Source organism: Podarcis erhardii, assembly GCF_964252035.2.
Source record: "Podarcis erhardii genome assembly, chromosome: 5".
Taxonomy (NCBI): domain Eukaryota; kingdom Metazoa; phylum Chordata; class Lepidosauria; order Squamata; family Lacertidae; genus Podarcis; species Podarcis erhardii.
In genome coordinates, this window is record NC_138509.1 from 79,314,576 (window position 1) to 79,336,975 (window position 22,400).

General features: G+C 44.7%; 1 protein-coding gene across 14 annotated transcripts in view; it reads right to left on the reverse strand.

Moving 5' to 3' along the window:
- PLCH1 (phospholipase C eta 1) overlaps positions 1 to 22,400 on the reverse strand; it is a 144,453-nt gene that overhangs the window by 87,265 nt on the left and 34,788 nt on the right. For 2 of the 14 annotated variants that reach the window (XM_081862071.1, XM_081862076.1), the window contains exon 1: positions 18,987 to 19,480. The exons of 10 other annotated variants lie outside the window; for them this stretch is intronic. In XM_081862071.1, coding sequence (XP_081718197.1) covers positions 18,987 to 19,029 — 43 coding nt within the window. In that variant the 5' untranslated portion in view covers positions 19,030 to 19,480. Of the gene's footprint in view, positions 1 to 3,359; positions 3,478 to 5,644; positions 5,765 to 18,986; positions 19,481 to 22,400 lie in introns of those variants that run through there. 2 more of the 14 variants (XM_081862068.1, XM_081862067.1) reach the window with 2 other exon arrangements.

Below are 22,400 nucleotides of genomic sequence, written 5' to 3' on the forward strand. Positions count from 1 at the left end.
CTTGTGGGAAACCCGTAAGCAAGACCCAAACACAAGAGCCCTCTCCCCTCCAGCAAGAGGCGTATTGTGTCTGACAGTGGCGGTATGCCATAACCATTGTAGCTGGTAGCCATTGATCGTTAATATCCTACCTTTCAGAATACAAAGCCTTCCAGGGGAGCTTACAGTTAATATCAGAATACCTTTTTAAATAGCAATATCATAAGACACAGGACACTGGTGATAGGTGTGACTTTATGGGGGTTATAATAGTTCTCCAGAGTGTTCCACGTATGTTTTGAGCCATGTATGTTTTGAGCCATGTTTTCTGCCTCGGTCAAAATCCAGTTCCTCACTTCCTAGGCCACAGAGTTTCCTTTTTGCACTGTAAGCCTGACAGACAGAGCTCTGTGGTTCAAGGGCATTCTTTAGGTGGCAGCGCCAGCCTGCCTGGGCACTGAAGTCAGCTGACAGCCAAGAGCCAAACGCTGTCCATGAGGTCCAAAACAGCCTCAGAGTGTTCTCAGACTGGGTTTGGGATGCTTGAGGAAATGTATGCTTTCTGAACGCTGATATGAACTGACTGGATCCACACCTCCTAGACAAATGTGCAGATCAGAACGTAAGCCGTCCGTCGGCTTTTGCACTTCCTAAATGCTCCGGTGAAGATTTTGCCTTCAAAAAAACAATAATGTTGAAATACAATTGATAATAATAATAATAATAATAATAATAATAATAATAAATTTTATTTATACCCCACCCTCCCTGGCCAGAGCCAGGCTCAGGGCAGCTAACACCAATAAAATCACAGTAAAAACATAATGGGGGGAAAGAGGGGGGTGGAGAAGAAAAAGAAAAACCAATTTAAAATACAGGTTAAAATGCAATTTAAAATGCAGCCTCATTTTAAAGTTGATGATAAATCAAGAGCATAAGGGGAGGGAAACATAAGGGTCAGACCGAGTCCAAACCAAAGGCCAGGCGGAACAATGCATTTTAAAATATGTATTTAAATCCAAGACTTAGTGCAGATTTAAAATTAACAAATTAATGCAGAAAAAGGGGTGAACCCATACAAAAGGGTCACAGACCAGAAATAAACAGATTCCTCCATCCCTAGTCTGAGGACACTGAACAACTTGTCTCTTGTGCAAGGACACTGCCTGACTATGATTTCGTTATCCTAACGCCGGGTGTCAATGTAGCACATTTCAAACGGTGCAAAGCAGTTTGCCTGCCCTGTGTCAATATGCCTTCCAACAGCCATCCTGTAAGGTAGGTCAGCATCACTGCAAGTTTAGGGGCTGGAGCTGAAGGAATAGGAGCTTGCATGGGCCCACTAAGCCAGTTTAGAAACTGCAGGAGTGCAAAGTGCTGTTGCACCCAGTTCCTGCTTGCAGGTTCCCTATACAGTGGTACCTTGCTTCTCAAATGCCTTGATACTCAAACAACATGGAACCCAAACACTGCAAACCTGGAAGTAAGTGTTCCGGTTTGCAAACTTTTTTCAGAAGACAAACGTGCTCCGTTTTGAGTGTTATGCTTCCGATTTGAGTGTTATGCTTCCAATTTGAGTGCCACACTTCCTTTTTGAGTATTACACTGAGGTCTGTCTGTTTTTGCTATTAATTTTGCATTTTTGTTTTTGGGGCTCTTTTTGTTTTGTTTTTATGACTGTGTGGAACGCAGTTCAGCTACTGATTGATTGATTGATTGATTGTGTGACTGCAGTACATTGTTTATTGCTTTCATTTTATGGATCAATGGTCTCATTAGATAGTAAAACTCATGTTAAATTGCTGTTTTAGAGGTTGTTTTTAAAAGTTTGGAATGGATTAATCCATTTTGCATTACATTCTATGGGAAAGCACGCCTTGGTTTTGGAATGCTTTGGTTTTGGAACGGATTTCCGGAACGGTAAACCAAGGTAAGCATCTGATTGGCCACTATGACAACAGGATAATAGACTTGCTGGCCTCATCCATAAGCTGACATTTTAAACCACCACCACCCATGCTTTTGTTCCTTTTGCAGTGCCATTTTTGTGAACCACTAGACATTGCAACTATGACGGCTGTGATGAGACCGTGAAGGCGAGGGAATTTTTTGATCCAAAGCCACACTGGTAGTAAGCCTTTCTTTTTTTTTAATCAAGCATGGAAGAAAAAGAAGTAACCACTTAACTCTAAATTAGGCCAATTGCCAAAAACTGTTGCAAATATTCTGCCACTTCATTATACCACGCAGAACATAAGTTTTATTAATCAAACATGCCTAATGAGTTTACATAGCTTAATCATCACTACTATGAGGGGGAACAGCTTTTCGATAGAAAGCCTTTGTACCACTGAAAGAAAAGTGTGGAGAGTTAACGTTTCAATCTGGTCCAGGATTCTAAAAGCCTAAGCCAAGGGCAAACAATATGGCAGTTCTGCAGATGCCCTTCAGCTACAGATTCCACCATCCCTGACCCATCCACAGTGACCTTGCTGGCTGGAGCTAATTCATTTATGATTTTTTAATTTTCCATATTTGTAAGCTGCCTTTGAGGATTGTCCTTCCAAGGCAGATCTCAATCATAGAATCATAGAATTGTGGAATTAGAAAGGACCCCTAGAGTCATCCAGTCTAACCCTCTGCAATGTGGCAATCTCAGCTAAAGCATCCATGACAGATGGCCACATTAAAAATAGTTAACAACTGATAACATTACAAATCACAAAAAATATAAACATCTGAGACACTATATAACTCATATAAAAATCATCACAGCAGCAGGAAGAACCAGTAACAAGCTGACTAAAATAATACAAGTGTGAAAACAGAGAGCATAAAGAGCACGTTTAAAAACCACCAGGAGAAAAGTACCAACACAAATATTGACACAAAAGCAGTTTGGATTTCTTTTTAAGTCTTTAATTTTAAAAGTCATTACGGAGCCTTATGTATTGACCTAAGGGGGTCTTTCCACAGGATCACCACAAAATAGGCCCTGTCTTTTGTGTCTGCCATTCTAATACAATCTAATATGGACTAGAGTTGATTCAGCAACTTCCAGGCGGCTGTGCTGTCTGTGGATGATGGGAATTGTAGTCCGAAACATCTGGAGGTGTGACAAGTTTTGGAAGGCTGCTATGAGCATTTGCTTTTTCTGATAATAAATTCTTTGCTTTAGAGATAATGCTGGTCAGAAAATCTTTAAAACTGCAAAGAACAAAAGCCTCTTTTGCAAAGCAAAAACAGTCTATGGTGCAGATTAATTCACAGAATCCAGACCACAACGGTGCCATTGTAACAGATATGACATGCACCTGTGAAAGAGGCTTGCAATTAAATTCAGATGAATCCAGAAATCAGTACGTCGAAAAGGGTCTTACCTTTAATCATGCGCAGATATTGTTAGTCTAGAGGATTGCTATCGAACACCACATAACTTCCTGCTACGGTTCTTCTCAATTAGGAACAAGCAATCGCTCTCCTTCTTCAATGGCCAATAACACTTCAGAGCAGCTAGACTAGAGTGCTGGAAGGCAGGAGCAGACTTGCTTACCGAACCATTGGACAGAACACATTCTCCTTAATACCTCCAGAACAACAAAGACTCAAATTTTATGCTATTAAAAAAAACAACTCCTAAGAATTCCATCTACAAAAATTCGCAGTGATTCGGTTTTCACTCGATTTGAAAGAATGAAAAATGATGTGAAATAAACACAGAGGAAATGTGCTTATAACAATAAGGACATAAGAGCATCTCCTCTGAATCACACCAGAAGTTCCCTGTGGCCCATCATCCTGTTCTCCCAGTTACTAACTAGATGCCTAAGGAAAGCCGTACAGCAGGACTGGAGGCTCAATATTCATGGGGTCAAGGCAGCCTTGTCTCAAAACCAAGGCCAAATACAGAGAGACATTTTCCAAATGGTAACTTTAAATGGGAAGAACTGCCTCTTATCAAGACAGATGTCGGGGGTGGGAAGGACGCAGACAAGTGTGCACCAGGGGAAGGGGGCCTGGAGTCTGACTCAGGAGGGGGGTAAGGTAAAAGGTAAAGGACCCCTGGACAGTTAAGTCCAGTCAAAGGCAACTAGGGGGTTGCGGCGCACATCTCACTTTTAGGCCAAGGGAGCCAGTATTTGTCCACTGACAGCTTTCCGGGTCATGTGGCCAGCATGACTAAACTGCTACTGGTGCAATGGAACACCATGACAGAAGCCAGAGCGCATGGAAATGCCATTTACCTTCCCGCCACAGTGGTACCTATTTATCTACTTGCACTGGTGTACTTTCGAACTGCTAGGTTGGCAGAATCTGGGACAGAGGAATGGAAGCTCACTCCATGGCGGGGATTCGAACCACCAACCTTCCGATCAGCAAGCCCAAGAGGCTCCGACTGTCTTCATAAGCTGAATTCAGACGTGGGGCTTGTTGCGTTAGTTTTAGTGGTTCTAATGCCAACACATCGGTCCAGATTCCTAACGTTCCTTTTACTACACTGCAGTGCCTGTTGCGCTGTGGCTTTCTGATCGATAACAGCGCCACGTTGCACTAAAATTTAAACAGCGGGAAAGAGCTGTATGCTGTGATACTGTCCCAAAATGTCAACACATGAAACTGCAACGCAGTGCTCCTGTGGTTTTCTGAGTTAACAGAGCTGCAAACAAATCTTTCCTGGAAATCAACGCTAAACTTCTGCCATGTTCCACTGGATTTCCAGAACTGGTTGTTTACGTTGTGTGAAAGAGCACACAAAAACGCAAAAATTAACAAGTGAGGAAATGTCAGGAAAGCAGAATAAAGAGCCGTTGAGCAGCTTTTCTGCTGCGAGAGGCGGTGTTGCAGGGGAGCCTGCAAAGATGAAGCAAAAATGAATACAGGGCAAATTGCATGAGTGCTCCAAATCTAGCCACTGTCCTCCCTCATAGTGATGAATGAATAGGAAGGGAACACACAACAGACTCTGCCCATGTGGCTCCAGAAGTCATGCATCTACAGGATCACACCACAAGAAATACTCTCAGGGTCCTTCTCCAGATGCATGCAAACAAGTCAGGGTATCATCCTGCAATTTTGGAAGAATGTGTGGTAAAACAATCATCTTCAACCCCAGTGTGAAACCTTCTCCAGAGGTCAAGAAAAGGAGAGTAATTTGTTATTAAGCAATCAGTGTTGGACATCAAAAGATCCTCCTGCTGAGCCTTGCTAATAAAAAAATATATACATTAATCACTCTCTACCTCTTCAGAGCAAATGCTCCTCCTACATAGCAGCAAAGGGCTGTCAACCTCCAAGAAGGGTTAATTTGTGAGATAACTATCTCAGCCACCAGAGCAGATAAAAAGCACCTTCTGATTTCATGTCTGATTATGCCCAGGGGTACACTATGAAAACACCCAGATCCGTAGCATAAAATCATTTATTTATTTTTACATCTTGAATACATTCTCTTCTGCTCTGCCTCCCTCCCAAAATGATTTAGATCTAACGACAGCAGCAAAAGGCACTGGATTTTCCTGCACCAACCTCTGTTGTTCCCTCCAGGCTAACTCAAGAGCGCACAGGATTTTGAACTATAAAGGCAGCTCTCGATTTGTCAGGCACAGATTCCCCGTGAAGGAACCCTGAAGGGCAAAATATAAAAAGAGGAGATATATCTACTTGCCTAATAGGTTCGGCGCTGGATACTGGCTCAGGTACTAAAAGTCTCTCTAGGTCTCTCTCAGAGCACACGGGATCTGTTCCACTTCCAGCTCATGCAGGGTCTGAGAGAGCCACTGTGTAAGCAGGAAAGCCAGCCAGAGTGATGCAAGTTACTAGGAAAAGCTGCAGATTTTTGCATATATTATGACGAACCCTTTCACTGTCTTGTAAGAAGGAAAGGCACAAATGTCTTGCGATCCCATCCATACACCTGCATGTGAAGATGAATCAGCGTATAGGGAGGAGGTTCAAAAAGTCTTGACATGGTGCCTAGAGAACAACTTTCACCTAAATATCAGTAAGACAAAGGAGATGGTGTTGGACTTTTGGAGGAAGAGAGGGGAACTAGCCCCGTTGTATATCAGGGGGATGATGTGGAGAGAGTATCTTCCTTTAAATTCCTGGGAGTCTACCTTAGTGAAGACCTAACTTGGAAAAACAACACAACCCAGGTGGTTAGGAAGGCCCAACAGAGACTCCATTTCCTCAGGGTCTTGAGAAAGAACAACGTCAAACAAAAATTGATGATCTCCTTCTATCGGTCCACAACAGAAAGTGTCCTTTCAGAAAGTATTACAGTGTGGTATGCTGGTTTGACAGCCACGGACAGGGAGTCCCTACAGAGGGTGGTGAATACAGCACAGGATATCATGGGCTGTCCCCTGAGTTCGCTAGATGACATCGCAGGAGACCATTGCCTCAGGAGAGCGAGGAAAATTCTTAGGGGCGACGCACACCCCAGCCAGCACCTCTTTAATCTCCTACCTTCAGGCAGGAGATACAGAAGTATAGTCAGCCGCACCAACAGGTTAAAGAACAGTTTTTATCCATGGGCTGTTGAGCTACTGAATGGGAAGAAAAGTAGTGGTGTAAATGAATCCCAGCAAGCACACAGACTGCGTACAAGACTGAGTGTGGGGGGGGGGCTCATTTAATTTCACTGTACACAGGTGGTGTAGTGACAATAAAGGTTTATTATTATTTGTTATTATTATTAAGATTCAAGTTCACTTTTATGTAAGATGCGGGGCCCCTGTCATCAGCAAGCACATGCTTTAATTATACATCTATAGCCCACCCTGTGTGATGGCCTGGGATTCGGACTCAGAGGCTGAACCTGAGGGATCCCAGCCTGCACAGGAGTCCCCGCCTCTGGAACCAGCTGAGCCGGGGCTGGGGCCTGAGCCTGAAGGGTCCTCACCTGTGCTGGATCCTCAGGTGCAGGCACCAGCTGAGTCTGCTCTGGCCCCTGAGGTGATGGAGGACCCATTGCCTGCAGGTGCTCCACTCTCAGCCACGGCAGAGGAAGCTGAGGTTGCCTCTGGGTCCGGTAACCCTCCAGCCTCTCCTGAGTTGCAGAGGCTCAGGGCAGAGAGGCAGAGGGAACTAAGTTCCTGCAGGAGGAGTGCTCGCCTCCAGGCCAGGAGAGGCGAGTCACCTGTGGACTGGGGCTGCCCTATGCCTCAGGGCAGATAAAAGCCAGTAAGCCCCAGTCCCAGGTTGTGGGAGCAATGTTGTTGCTAGCCTGTTCCTGCCTGAACCCTGTCCTGCTCTTCTGCCAGAGTTCCTGACCTCGCCCGACTCCTTGCCTTGGAACCCGCTTCAGCCTTGACGGACAGCCTACACACCACACCCTTTACCCCGGACTGGACACAGACATCACCGCACGAAAACACACACACACACACACCCCAGGACCAGCACACCCTGTCCCAATAAGGTTACCCCAAAGCACTATGTGAATCAACCTGCATTTCCCAGTAGTGCCACAGTAATGAATTCTCCTTCTCATGCTGTTTCGGTACCATGGGAATGGAGAATCATCAACAACAGCGGCAAGAGTATTTTTAGCCCAGAAATGGAAGCAAGAAGAAATTCCCATGAAAGAAGAATGGCTGATAAAATTAATGGACTACGCAGAATTGGATAAAATGACAGGAAGGATTTGAAACCTGCGGGACCAGAGATTCACAGAAGATTGGGAAAAGCATACTAATTATTTGAAGAGCAACTATAATCAACAAATTATGTTAGTAGGACTACAAGAGGTTTTGTAAGGAGAAATAGATGAAATGTTGCAAAGTAGAAAAAGAAGAGAGATATTAGTTATGAGATTTAAATGTAATAGGGAAAGTAAGAAATGTATACTAAGTGATTGGAAAATTTTCGGATGTGATTGATGGAAGTAAAAAAAAATTGTATAAGATGTAAAAGTATGTTTAATTACTGTTGAAAATGATACGTTAAAAGGCTAATAAAAATTTATAGATACAGAGAGAATGGAGAATCGACGTATGAAGGGTGAATTATTACATGGAAAGATTTACAGAAGTGGCATCCCTCCATACCAGTCTCTGAAGCTCCTTCCAAGGCATCCTGTCCCTACCATGAAGTTCCCTCCACTCCTGGGTTACTAGATTAAGGGGAAAGAATCATAGAATCATAGAGTTGGAAGAGACCACAAGGGCCATCGAGTCCAACCCCCTGCCAAGCAGGAAACACCATCAGAGCACTCCTGACATATGGTTGTCAAGCCTCTGCTTAAAGACCTCCAAAGAAGGAGACTCCACCACACTCCTTGGCAGCAAATTCCACTGTCGAACAGCTCTTACTGTCAGGAAGGTCTTCCTAACGTTTAGGTGGAATCTTCTTTCTTGTAGTTTGGAACCATTGCTCCGTGTCCGCTTCTCTGGAGCAGCAGAAAACAACCTTTCTCCCTCCTCTATGTGACCTCCTTTTATATATTTGAACATGGCTATCATATCACCCCTTAACCTCCTCTTCTCCAGGCTAAACATGCCCAGCTCCCTTAGCCGTTCCTCATAAGGCATCGTTTCCAGGCCTTTGACCATTTTGGTTGCCCTCCTCTGGACACGTTCCAGTTTGTCAGTGTCCTTCTTGAACTGTGGTGCCCAGAACTGGACACAGTACTCCAGGTGAGGTCTGACCAGAGCAGAATACAGTGGCACTATTACTTCCCTTGATCTAGATGCTATACTCCTATTGATGCAGCCCAGAATTGCATTGGCTTTTTTAGCTGTCGCTAAAGGGGGCCACAAGGGGGCAGGGACAACTTCCCCTGCTGCTTCCAGTAAGTGTGAATGAAGCTGAACACATCAACGCCCCCAGCGTGTATAGAAACAGAGATAAATTTGACACTAATGAAGCCATGCTGATGTGAATAGCTGGGGCGGGGTGCAAGCCATGAACCCTCCAATAGTGTTTGAAATTAGCCAGGCGCATTTTGCAGGTGGCTTTCAGCCACTTGTGATCAAGTGAAGATGCATGGGTACCAGAATGGCACCTGACATCTCCACCATCTGGAGATCCTTGGATCTGAACTGTTTTCACACACTAATACCTGTAGAATTCTGTCAGTTACATTTTAGCTGCACAATCTGGAAAATGAATTTCTGGAACCAAAGTGCTTTTTCTGTGCAGCCTGAGCAGGAGCAGTCGCCATTAAGAAAAGGAGGTCGGAACAGGGCAATATATGTGTGGACTGTCCCTGGATCAAGTGGCTTTTCTTCTCCAAGTTCTCAGAGCTCTTAATCTAGCTCAGGGGTCAGCAAACTTTTTCAGCAGGGGGCCGGTCCACTGTCCCTCAGACTTTGTTGGGGAGCGGACTATATTTTGGAAAGAAAGAAAAATGAATGAATTCCTATGCCCCACAAATAACCCAGAGATGCATTATAAATAAAAGACCACATTCTACTCATGTAAAAACACAATTTAGAAGGTGATTGGGCCGGATCTGGCCCCCGGGCCTTAGTTTGCCTACCCATGATCTAGCTCAAGGTTGTCATCTGAACTAGCCAGATGTTTAACTGAGAATCAACCAGTCCATCATTTGAAAAATAAGAGTTTAGAGCTTTCTTGCCCCCCCCATGGCAACTAGACGTTCAGTTTTGTCAACTGCAACCTTGATTTAAGAGCCATTTGGCGTCTAGTTTATGTATCTGAGTTTCTAACACTGTTCACCACACACACAAAAACTTTTTGTTATGCTCAAAGGCAGTAATTTGAACCCTGCCTTGGTTGGATTCATCCCACAGTCTCCATCTCTCCCTGCAGATTCGCTCAGTGCCTGAAATTGAAGGCAACTATACCTGAAAAGTTTGCGTGAATCATGAGTAAAGACAGAGCAGTGTGTTAAGTGATGCCCATCATCCATCTCCTTCTGAGTGGGTGCTGCTGAGACGGCCTCTCCCTCTTACTTACAGATACAGGGGGGGGGGCCTACGAAAAAACCCTCTTGCTCCGATGGGAGACGACGCAGCAGCTTTTCAGATAAGCACATTCAAGAGGAGAACGTGTAAAGTCAAGAGCATGTCCTCAAGCGGTCAATTAGCCTGTGACAAGCACAGAAAGCAACTATTAACAAAAACGATGTGGATTATGGTGGTATATGAATTCACCAAGCTCACTGTCACTGGAGAGGCAATTCCCCAAAATGTCCTAAATCTAGTCTGCCAATTTCAAATCTCATCAGCCCCACCAAAATGTCCAGCAGTCAGGGATCATGGGAGCTAGAGTCTGACAACATCTGGAAGGCATCACATTGGGGAAGGCTGGTATTAATGCATCACTTTTCATTTTCATACAAAAATATTTCTTATGTGTACCTGTAGGGTTTTTACAATACAGTAACCTCAGGTTACATACGCTTCAGGCTACATACGCTTCAGGCTACAGACTCCGCTAACCCAGAAATAGTACCTCGGGTTAAGAACTTTGCTTCAGGATGAGAACAGAAATCGTGCTCCGGCGGCGCAGCAGCAGCAGGAGGCCCCATTAGCTAAAGTGGTGCTTCAGGTTAAGAACAGTTTCAGGTTAAGAACGGACGTCCGGAATGAATTAAGTAGTTAACCCGAGGTACCACTGTATTTCATATTGCCATTGAAAGAAAGAGTGAATTAACGGTTGTTCCCTGGAAGTATGTGTTAGGCAGATTTCAATATCTCCTTAACGTCCTGGAGCTTGCTTTTCTCCCTCAGAAGAAAAGACTCCCTGGAAAAGACCCTGATGTTGGGAAAGATGGAGGGCACAAGGAGAAGGGGATGACAGAGGACGAGATGGTTGGACAGTGTTCTCGAAGCTACAAACATGAGTCTGACCAAACAGCAGGAGGCAGTGGAAGACAGGAGTCCCTGGTCCATGGGGTCACAAAGAGTCGGACACAACTAATGACTAAACAACAACAACAACAACATGAGCACAAGAGGGTGTGGAGCATAGGAAGTTGTGTTATTCTGAGTCAGACCACTGGTCCATTGAGCTCAGTAATGTCAACACTGATTGGCAGTGGCTCTTTGGGATTTCAGATGGAGATCTATCCCAGCTCTTCCTGGATACTCCAGGAATTGGATTTGGGATTTTCTGTGTGCAAAGCAGATGCTCTAGTTATGGTCCTTCCCCGAGTACCAAAAGGCTCATAGAAAATTAAGTACTATTAAAGGGGATTGCTGAATTATGGGTCTGCTTTTTAAAGTCCGACCTTAAAGGCACAGAGGTGCTCAAAGTTGCAGGTTCATTAAGCAGCATTAATAACAGCCTCCAACACACCAGCCTAGATTTATTGCCAGTCAGAAGGAATGGAACGGGGGTGAATATTACATCGAGCAGTTTTTAAACTCAGGAGTTCTGCCAAACCAGAGGCAAAATGCAGACCATGGGTGAACTGGACTTCCCCTCCCCCCCCCACCCTGTGACCTCTTTACTACTTCTGTCACTGAATGGCCAACCACTACCCTCCAGTGGTGTTTTGGTGTGAGAGTAATAAGACTTCAATAACTTGTTTTTCAATGCAAAAGGTGGCAACCCATAACTGCATGGAAATTGCATCTTCTGACCTTGAAGTCCTGTCCCTTCATTGTACAGTGGTACCTCGGGTTACATACGCTTCAGGTTACATACACTTCAGGTTACAGACTCCACTAACCCAGAAATAGTGCTTCAGGTTAAGAACTTTGCTTCAGGATGAGAACAGAAATTGTGCTCCGGCGGCGCAGCAGCAGCAGCAGGAGGCCCCCATTAGCTAAAGTGGTGCTTCAGGTTGAGAACAGTTTCAGGTTAAGTAGGGACCTCCAGAACGAATTAAGTACTTAACCCGAGGTACCACTGTAGACATGCATTTAACCTGTTTTGGCTTCTCGGGAACAAGAGTGAGGGCACTTTGCACATACTCTGAGGCATTTGTTACTTCACCTTTCTCAGGCATTGACATGGTAATTTATTTGTCCTCAACAGATGTTTGTTTTAATTTTGTTTCACTGTATGTTGCTTTAGAACAGGGGTCAGCAAACTTTTTCAGCAAGGGGCCGGTCCACTGTCCCTCAGACCTTGGGGGGGCGGACTATATTGGGGGGGGGGATGAACGAATTCCTATGCCCCTCAAATAACCCAGAGATGCATTTTAAATAAAAGGACACATTCTACTCATGTAAAAACACGCTGATTCCCGGACCGTCCACGGGCCGGATTTAGAAGGCGATTGGGCCAGATCTGGCCCCCGGGCCTTAGTTTGCCTACCCATACTTGAGAAAAGTAACCAGCGCAATATAACCCATAGGGTTGCATCCAAAGTTCTCTGCCTGCTTGCACAAGGGCTCTTGCACTAGGGGATGGCTGGGTTTTAATGCTGCACAACAGAGGAATCCAACTGTGCTACCGGAAACTTGTTCAACAGATTGCGCAACCTATTGTGAAACAACGTTACCAGCAGCCTGCTTGCGCATTTATTCTGTGCAACCAAGTTTCACTGGTGAAAAACATTTCCCAGCCAACTAGTATGCCACTAAGTGGCTATAACTTATCGCCACACCGGATACAAACCAAAATGGATTGCTGAAGCTTGCATAGCTCCATATGCGATGCATTGCGAACACTGTTGATCTGCTGATCATTTGTGTAAGCAAGAACAAGTTACCTAGCATCATTGTGACATCAGGGGTGATTGACAGGTTGGCAGCCCCATGGTTCATGGGGGAGATACGGATCAGGTGGGACCAGCTCCCTCCCCGACATATATGCATGAATCCATGCTGAATCCTGGCAGAAATTAAGCCCTGCAGCTTTAAATTGTAAGTGACACTGCTTCCAACATAAATGCATTACTGCGGTTTAAAAGAACCTTATATATTTTTTTCTGGGCAGTATCAGATGTGCATTCTTCGGGTCCCATGAGCAGTCGATACTTAAAGGGCCTCTTTATGCTAGCATTAGCAATGTTTGCACTGCTACACATGCAGTTAAGAGACCAGCAGTGTCATGTCTGCATGGTCCCCATCAGTAAAATCATAGAATTTTCAGGTCAGGCCTTCATTCATTGCCAAAAAAAAGCATGAGAGAGACACAAGCATTTTGCAGTGATCAGGGGCAGCTTTCCTGGCACAAGCTGAGTTCATGTATGTCTCTGATGAGGGAGAGACCTGTGAGCACTCCCTTGTTATCCTAAATGACAATAACTGTGCTGAAAAACGATCTTATGGCTTATTGGGCACTTTGGATCACATTCGGTGCAGCTGACTGCTCCATCAGGCAATTATCATCCCCTTTTAAACACTGACCTTTCCTTTGTTTATATCCTGACATTGAAAACCAACTATGTTATGACAGCCTGGGAGGGAAAGTTTGTTGCATTGACAAAGCAATAAGTGAATCCTTGCTTCATGAGCCATGTGCAGATGTTCTTCCCTACATCTCTCCCCCCGGTCTCTCTGTGTGTGTATGCAACCATTCTGCTGACATTTCTACTGTCTACACTCCTGATTTCTGCTTCTACAGTGACCTTGCAACATAAACAGAAATTGTAAAACTGGCACATGCATTTTTCTGGTGCCCTATTCATGCATTGCTCATCTATGTGCCTGGTCCTCTATGCACACATTCAGCAAAACCTCTGGACATCAGGCCAAAGCAGAAAGCAGGGCCTGTCGCTTGCAGTCGCAATCTTCCCTCACCCAAGTCCCACAAAAAACCGCACATAAGGATGCTTTAAATAAGCAATATACACTCATAGGGGAGGAAATCACAGTAAGGGGGGGGGAGCTAGCAATAAGCACATAGAACGAAAGTGACAAGATCAACAGAAACAGCTTCATTAGCAAGCTTTCTATTGGTCCCATTGGAATGGCACATTAGATTGTACTACTTGAAATACAGAAATACTGCTGTGTTGTTGACTCTCAAGGTATAAAAACACCCTCTGCCCAACGCAGATGGCAACCACAGTACAAGACAGAAGACAATCTGCAGCAATTTCTTCCCCTCCTTTAAAAAGTAAAGGACCCCTGGACAGCTAAGTCTGGTCATAGTCAAAGGCGACTATGGGGTTGTGACACTCATCTCGCTTTCAGGCCGAGGGAGCTGGCATTTGTCCACAGACAGCTTTCTGGGTCATGTGGCCAGCATGACTAAACCACTTCTAGTGCAACAGAACACCGTGACTGAAACCAGAGCGCACGGAAACGCCATTTACCTTCCCGCCACAGCAGTACCTATTTATCTACTTGCACTGGCATGCTTTCGAACTGCTAGGTTGGCAGGAGCAGGGACAGAGCAACAGGAGCTCACTCAGTTGCAGGGATTCGAACTGCCAACCTTCTGATCAGCAAGCCCAAGAGGCTCAGTGGTTTAGACCACAGCGCCACCCGCGCCCAAACTTTAATTAGAGGTCACTCCTAAGTAGGCAAGTCTGAGCAATGCTCAGGCATGGGTTTTTGAGAGCCTGTGTGCTATTTCAGGTCCTTCTTGTGGGTCCCGACAGGCACTGAGAGGACCACTGTGAGAACAGGATTTTGGATTAGATCAGCCATTGGGCTGACCCAGCAGGCTCTCCCTTAAAGGGATTTCCATAGCCAAGGGTGTTTTAAGCTTGTCCAAAGTGCCCCATTACTTGGGTTCCATCCAAAACCATCTACAGCAGCATTCAGGTGTTTTTGACTACAATTCCCATTAGCCTCCTTTTCACACAGCTCTGGCAGGGGCTCCAGCCCTGTGATTTATGATGTGATCAAGACTCGTGCAGATTTCTAGGTTCGATATATATGCGGCTGAACAGGCACCGCCAAGGGGGGAACATCGCTTGTTCGTCTCACTGCATTAAAAGTATAACGTAAGTTACGTGAGTGGCATCAGTGAAAAACACAAGGGGCAGGTCTGTGGTTGGGCAAATCACGAGGGATTGAGGGAACACGCCCTAGTCTTTGACAGGCAAACGCCTTCCAGTAGCGAGAAGACAGGCTATGTTAATCAGAGACACATAAATTATATTGAAGGTATGTGGATAGGCCCTTAGTTCACAGTTCTCCAAGAAAAAAGTGGCTAAAAGATTACCTGTAAATCAACTGTGACATAAAATGTTTGTCTGAAGCATTTTTATCAGGAGGCACACATTTATTTTAAGCCGCCAGAGTCTGGTACGTGTAAAAAAGTAACTGCTGAGGCCGAACCAATTAGGTCTCCCTCCCTCCCTCTGCTACTTTAAGGACTTTAGCAAAGCTGCCCTTTACAAAGCTAATCCTTGTCAATTATTAAACTCTTATTCACATATCCATTACCTTATAAAACACTGTGCATATGGCAGATGGGCTGGCACACCGCCCGTTTCTGCTCCAGCATATGCATGAAATTAATCTCCAAGCTCTGTATACAAAACACAGGAGATCTCCAAAAATATAAACACAGTTCCTGGAACTCTAGATAAACTAAACCCTCTGTGTATTTGGCCTCTGCTCTAAACAGCATGCCAGAAGTGTGACCCGCCAGGAAGTGCTACCTCAAATTACTTTCCAAAATCAAAAGGTATTTCCTATGACAGCTGATTCCCAAACTTGATTTTCCCCCAGGGACGCACTGAAAATTGCTGAAGGTTTTGGTGGACCACTTAACATAGCTCTCAACTTTTCCCTTTTTTTAAGGGAAATACCCTTATTCCGAATAGGATTCCTCGCAAGAAACGGAGAAAGTTGACAGCTATGCCACTTAAGGATTCTTCTGCCTGTTGCAGCAATTGTAACGTGCTGTGCTAGGAGCTGTGCAATTTTTACTTGTACTTTTATTGCTCCTTTTATTTCTTACGTTGCATTTTATGTGGAGACCTGGAGGAGTGTCTCCACCCCCATCGTTCAGCCCGGACACTGAGATCCAGCGCCAAGGGCCTTCTGAAGGTTCCCTCATTGCAAGAAGTGAGGTTACAGGGAACCAGGCAGAGGGCCTTCTCAGCAGTGGCACCCACCCTGTGGAACGGCCTCCCGTCAGATGTCAAGGAAATAAGCACCTATTTTATCTTTAAAAGACATCTGAAGGCAGCCGTGTTTAGGGAAGTTTTAAATATTTAATGCTGTATTGTTTTTAACACTTGATTGGAAGCTGTCCAGAGTGGTTGGGGAAACTCAGCCAGATGGGCAGGGTATAAATAATAAATTGTTGTTGTTGTTGTTGTTGTTGTTGTTGTTATATTGCATTGCAATTCAAATTCTGCAGAATTTGAATTCCCAGTGTTCTTCACCGACATGCTATGGGCCACATTTTGGAACCACATCCTATTTCTTATTTTAATACTTTTTTATTTCACTGCATTTATATCGCACCCTGAAGCTTTCTTCCTCCCCATTTTTATCTTCACAACAGTCCTATGAGGCTGGCTAGGCTAACAGATTGCGACTGGATCAAGGTCATCCAGCAAGCTTCACAGCTGAGCAGGGATTTGAACCCTGGTCTCCAGGTCCTAGTTCAGCACTCCAACCACTACACCACACTGTCCCAGGGGAGAACTTGACCAGCCACTTTTCTCCTCCATGGGATCATCTTATAATAACATAAGACCAGGGCTGTTACAACCTGCAAAAAGAAAAAGAAAAACGAGCCGGCATTTCCTTTCCGGCTACATAGAAGGTAAAACCTCTCCTCTGCTGCTAGCACAGAAACACAGGTGACTTAAGACTCTTAGCAGGCTAGTGTAAAAGAAGATTTTGCATAATTATTCCTGCATTGCAGGGGGGCTGGGGACTAGAAGACCCTTGGGATCCCTTCCAACTCTACAATTCTATGATTCTTTGAATCTGTATATACACGTATTTAAATAAGAGGTGACATTACGTTTCAAGGCCCCTAAATATGATAGGCTCTGCACAAAAATTAAAATGCGCAAGCCCTGCCTTCAGCCTTGTAGCCTGTAAGATCAAGACAAGGTACATCAGGGTGCAAAGGAAAGGAAAACAGGAGGAGGTTCAACAAGGAAGCCGGGATATGGCTGGGGAAAGAGAGAGTGCTGGTTTTGACCTTTAACGCCCTATGTGGCCTCAGACCCTCGTACTTACGGGACTGCCTCTCCTGGTATGTCCTGCAGAGGACCCTAAGGTCCATGAATAACCATAGTTTAGAGGTCCCGGGCCCTAAGGAAGCCAGACTATCCTCCATCAGGGCCAGGGCTTTTTCAGTGATGGTCCCCAACCTGGTGGAATGCTCTGTCCCACGAGACTCGGGCCCTGCAGGACTTGATCTCCTTCTGCAGGGCCTGTAAGATAGAGCTATTCCACCTGGCCTTCAATTTGAATTAGCCGGATCCTCTATTCCCCTTTCCCCTTTCCTCTTCTATGAATAAACCCTTTCTGCGACCCCACATTTAAATTCTTCCCTGGTCTCCTTGCTGGCCCTAGTAGGACCAACTTGGCCAGTTAGCCCTGATAATCATTTGATGTCTACTGACTGGGGTTTTTTTTTCCTGACCCCTGAATTTTTTAAATTTTATTGATATTGATGCTGCATTTTATGTTGTATTTTATGCTGTTTTATGCTGTTTTTAAGTCACATTTTAATCAGTGTTTTATATTTGCTGTTAGCCGCCCTGAGCCCGGTTTTTAAACCGGGAAGGGTGGGGTATAAATAATAAAATATTATTATTATTAAACAGAGTCAGATTACTGGGCAGTTTAGCCTAGTGCTCCCTAATCCAATGGGCAGGACTTCTGAAGCAATCTTCTGCAGACCTGGTAGCCAATTGGATGTGCTTGAGATTGGACCTGGGATGAAATACCTGTGTTGCACCCACCGACATCCATTGGTCACATGTTGCTTAAAAGCTGCAGAATTTCCTCTAACGGTCAGTTAACAACAACGCATGACATTCTAGTACCGCAAGGAATCCGAACCACTTATCTCCCCACAAGCTGCGGCGAACAACACTACAAAGAAAACCCTTGAGGTGAATCTCACACACACACACACACACACACACACACACCTGGCAGCAAGCTGCTTGATCAAACCCTTCAACCCATCCTGTATATCTGGAGGAGCACTTGGTAAAAATTGGGCAGGTGGAAGTGCAGGGGAAGGTCAGAGCAGCAGGAAAGTTCTGTTTTCAAGAGGCATCAACAATCCCCCTTTGCACCAAGAGAAGCCAGGCTTCCTGTGGGACCCAGAGTATAATTCGGTTCCCGTTACAATCTACTAAATTTAATGGAGAAATGTTGTCTCTTGTCGCACTAAAGAAAAACTGTGGTTTTTATAGGTCGAGACTCAATACCTTCTCCCACCGCTAAGGAAGATCGATGCATGTTGTCATGTACGGCAGATTATATTTATGTATGATGCCTTGTGTTTGACAGATTGACCCGATGGCTATAAATATGAAAGCAGCTTGTTTCAACTTTTAAGGCGAAATTAACCCACTTTTCACCATAAACAATGCCACCCCATGAAAAATGGTTGAACAATTCATTCAGAATACATTTGGGCAACAAGAAATCAACCTTCATTCAAAGACGATGCACAACAGATGATATAATTTTAAAGTGCCAATAAGAAAGCATAGGTTTGGAGGGGGGAGAGAGAACTATCATTTTTTAAAGGTTTACAAATGGGCTGAGTCCAAAGATACTCTGTAATTAAAAAACAACAACACCTCAGCTGGAAGAGACACATTCTCCCTTGGGTTGCAGCCCCTACTCGTTACCAACCACAGTGACACTTTGCCCGGTACACTGGTCCTTTGATTCTCTGGAGAGGCTTTTCAGAGAAAGAATATTGGTGACTCTTCCATTCATGAACAGAAGTGACTTTTACCTGCACATGAAGATGTTCTGAATCAATCCTACATCAAATAAAAGGAAGTGGAGAAAAACAAGCTTAAAATATTCCATCACACTGACAGTCATCTCGCAACAACCAGCTGTCCATGCCCAAACACATAGAATGGTAATTTAACAGCCACTGAGATGAAATGCACCTTAAAATCCGAAAGAGATTGCACATCATGCCTTTCTGCCAAAGACTTATAGGAATGCGAATGGTATCCTTACCTTTCTCTGGGCTTAAATTTTTATATACTTCGAGGTCTGCCATTAAATCTGTTATTGTTATACATTATTGGCAGGCAGAGCAGAAAGTCTCCTTGAAGCAAAAGCCCAAATTCATTCACATCTGCAGGGATAGAATATTTGCAACACAATTCTTAGAAGTATCCATGAACTTTGTCAATCCTGTCCATTACGAAACAAGTTGAAGTCTATGTGATCCGCGGCATGGATTTGGGAAGATTAGCAATCACAGAATCAGAGGACCGTAGAGTTGGAATCATTTTTTTAAAAATCCAAAAGGTGATCCTGGATAACTTTGCTCCAAACTGGAAGGCAGGGAGGGAAAGAAGAAAAAAAATCCCCAGGCAGAGAGGAAGACTGGAAAGCTCTGCTCTGTGCAGCTGCTGTTGTGGAAATGCAGGACCACTTTGGGTATGAGACATGCATGCACAGTGAAATGATTCAAATCCTCAAGGCACAAAATGTGCACAAAGCACTGTGAGAAGCAGGTCTCTCAAACGTCATGGAGGAAATCCTTTGCACCTCGGAAAAGAAAACCCATCCCCACTTTTGGGTTTTAAAATCAGAGGAGTGACGCAAGCTGAAAGCTGAAGAAAAGAAAGCAGAATACCACTAAAAAAAACAACCTCTAGCTGAGAGAATTTGTGAAGTGGAAAAAAGCAGACAAAAGACAGCACAATGAGCTTTTCCAAGACTTTCTTTAACAAAGAAAGGGATTGTAAATTATTGTTAATTGGACGGTACTCCCACTTTGCTTTGAACTTAAATAAATCAAAACTGCAAGCATATAATTAGCTTCAGCATCCTTTTTTGCCTAAATGAGTCTACGAACCCTGAACACAGCAGACTGAAATTCTACAGATATCTCTTTCTGTGTGGGCAACGGGGAGGTGTATACCTCTTGAATTTCTGCCTGCCATTTATTTTATTATTTATACCCCACCTTTCCCCCAAGGAGCTCAAGGTGGCATACATGAATTCCCCTCTCCCCATTTTATCCTGACAACAACCTGCGTAGGTTAGGCTGAGAGGCAGTGAGTGGCCCACAGACACCCTTCATGGCTGAGTGGGGGCTTGAACCCTGGTCTCCCAGGTCTTAGGCAAACACTCTTAACAACTGTACCGTCCTGGCTCTTCATCAGCCATGCAGTTGATAAAGGCACAGAACCATCAGCAGTTCCTGGTGGAGAGTTCCTTAGTGTCTTGTGCATTGTTTGAGTGCTTATGACTTCTGAAACACACTGGTCTCCCTGCTAAGGGGCCAAGGCTTAGCCTCTGGCATCTTCAGTTAAATATATCTCTGATGCTAAGAGTCATTGCCAGAGGAGGCTGCAGTAGATGGTCCACTGGTTTGCCTCAGTGTAAAACTGCTTGAGAGAATCAAGTTCTTCCAAGAATATTACACAGCGTTTATACCAAGTACAGCGGCAGATTCTGACTCTTCTTCAGCAAAGCCAGCTAGAATCCAACTCCCTGCAAGAGGCTCCCTCTCTGTCTTTCAATCGAGCACCAGCGAACCTGAGAAGAAAAACCTGGGGGGTATACTGCAAACACAATCTTCTCCAGCTGCCTGTAAGCAGTTGGTTGTCAACAAGGCCATCTACGGCCTGCCCTCACTGGAGACACCTGGCACCTAAGTGAGTTGCCAGCAGGAAAAAATCCTTGCTGTCCCTGTGGTATTTTTGGTCTGATGCAGAACAATGGGCTTGAGGAATGAAGGTGGCCGAAAAACAAGGCTTACCCTGCCAGTACCACCACTTGCCTTGAATGAATCTTATCAGAAGAGCTCCAGAGAGGATTTTATGTCCTTTATACTATTAAACAGCACTCTTAATGTTATTTGTATTTGTATGGTATTTGCTTTGGCCTCACCTCTAGCCCAGAATTAATCTCCCCACAGCATGCTTCTTACGTGAAGGGGGACAGTCTGATAAATACTGACCTGGCCAATGTGTCACAGCTGATGCAGCTCAAGTCAGCATCTAAAGCCTAGTGACAGATGACTTTGAATCAATCCAGCCCTAGTGGCTTCCAATGAGACCCTCAGAAAGCCCTGCTGAACCAAATCAAAGCTCCACCTAGTCTAGGCTTCTTCTTCTTCCTGTGCCAAATGCCTTCAGGAAGCCCACAAGCAATGCACAATAGTAAGAGCACACACCTGTTGCTGTTTTCCAAGAACTAGTAACATTGCCTTTGGACTGAGATCCCACAGGGAAGAGCCATGGCTCAGAGGCAGAGCATCTGCTTTGCATGCAGAAGGTCCCAGGTTCAATCCCCAGCATCTCCAGGTAGGGCTGGGAGAGAACCCTATCTGAAATCCTGGGTACCACAGCCAGTAAAAGTAGACAGTACATTTACTGTGTGGACCACTGGCCTGGTTCAGTATAAGGCAGCTTCCTAAGGTCCTGATGCAAAGGGGAGAGTTTAGCAGGGAGCACTCTTGAAGCCAAACTCCTTTAAAAGAGTAGTTTAAGACAACTGGAAGAGGTTGGGTTGGGTTGCGTTGGGTTGGGGAACTCACCATGGACCTTCCATAGAAGCTCAGCCAGGTCTCACATGGTAAGGCTAAATTTGGTACAGAAGTTGGGGATGCGGGTTAAACCACAGAGCCCAGGACTTGCTGATCAGAAGGTCGGAGGTTCGAATCCCCGTGACGGGGTAAGCTCCCGTTGCTCGGTCCCTGTTCCTGCCCACCTAGCAGTTCGAAAGCACGTCTAAGTGCAAGTAGATAAATAGGTACCGCTCTGGCGGGAAGGTAAATAAAGCGAATAAAGCGAGATGAGCGCCGCAACCCCAGAGTTGGCCACGACTGGACCTAATGGTCAAGGGTCCCTTTACCTTACAGAAGCAGCATTCACTGTGGCAGCCCCAGAGAGATGTGTCCAGCACCTTCACTTTCAGCTAATGCTGAAGACCCTCCTCTTTATCCTGACCTTTGAAACATGAGGTGTGTTTTTCAGGACTCCACCCTATTTCTGTGACGATAATTCATTTTAGCTGGTTTTTTTACGTCTGAATTTTAAATTGTTTTAACCAACCCTACAGCCTGCTGTCGAAGGGCTGGAAACAATAATATTAATAATGCAAATCACTGCGCTGAACTCACTCTCTCCTTTACTCCCGAGATAATCAGATTCCTCTCAATTACACAGCATTAGACACCAATTATGTCACAGCCTTTTAACATTTAGCATCCCTAAGCAAATCTTGGTGAAGTTATTTTTCATTTTGCTACTTTATGATATAATAGGCTCCTGTGCAGTTCTCGTTTTTAACTGAAATTGCTTGCAAAGAAGAAATGCTGGCGTAAAGAGTCCTTCCCTGTTACTTTTACAGCCATAATTTTCCTGAGTGCAGAACATCACAATCTTCTCCTGAGCCAAGAACTTGCTTGAA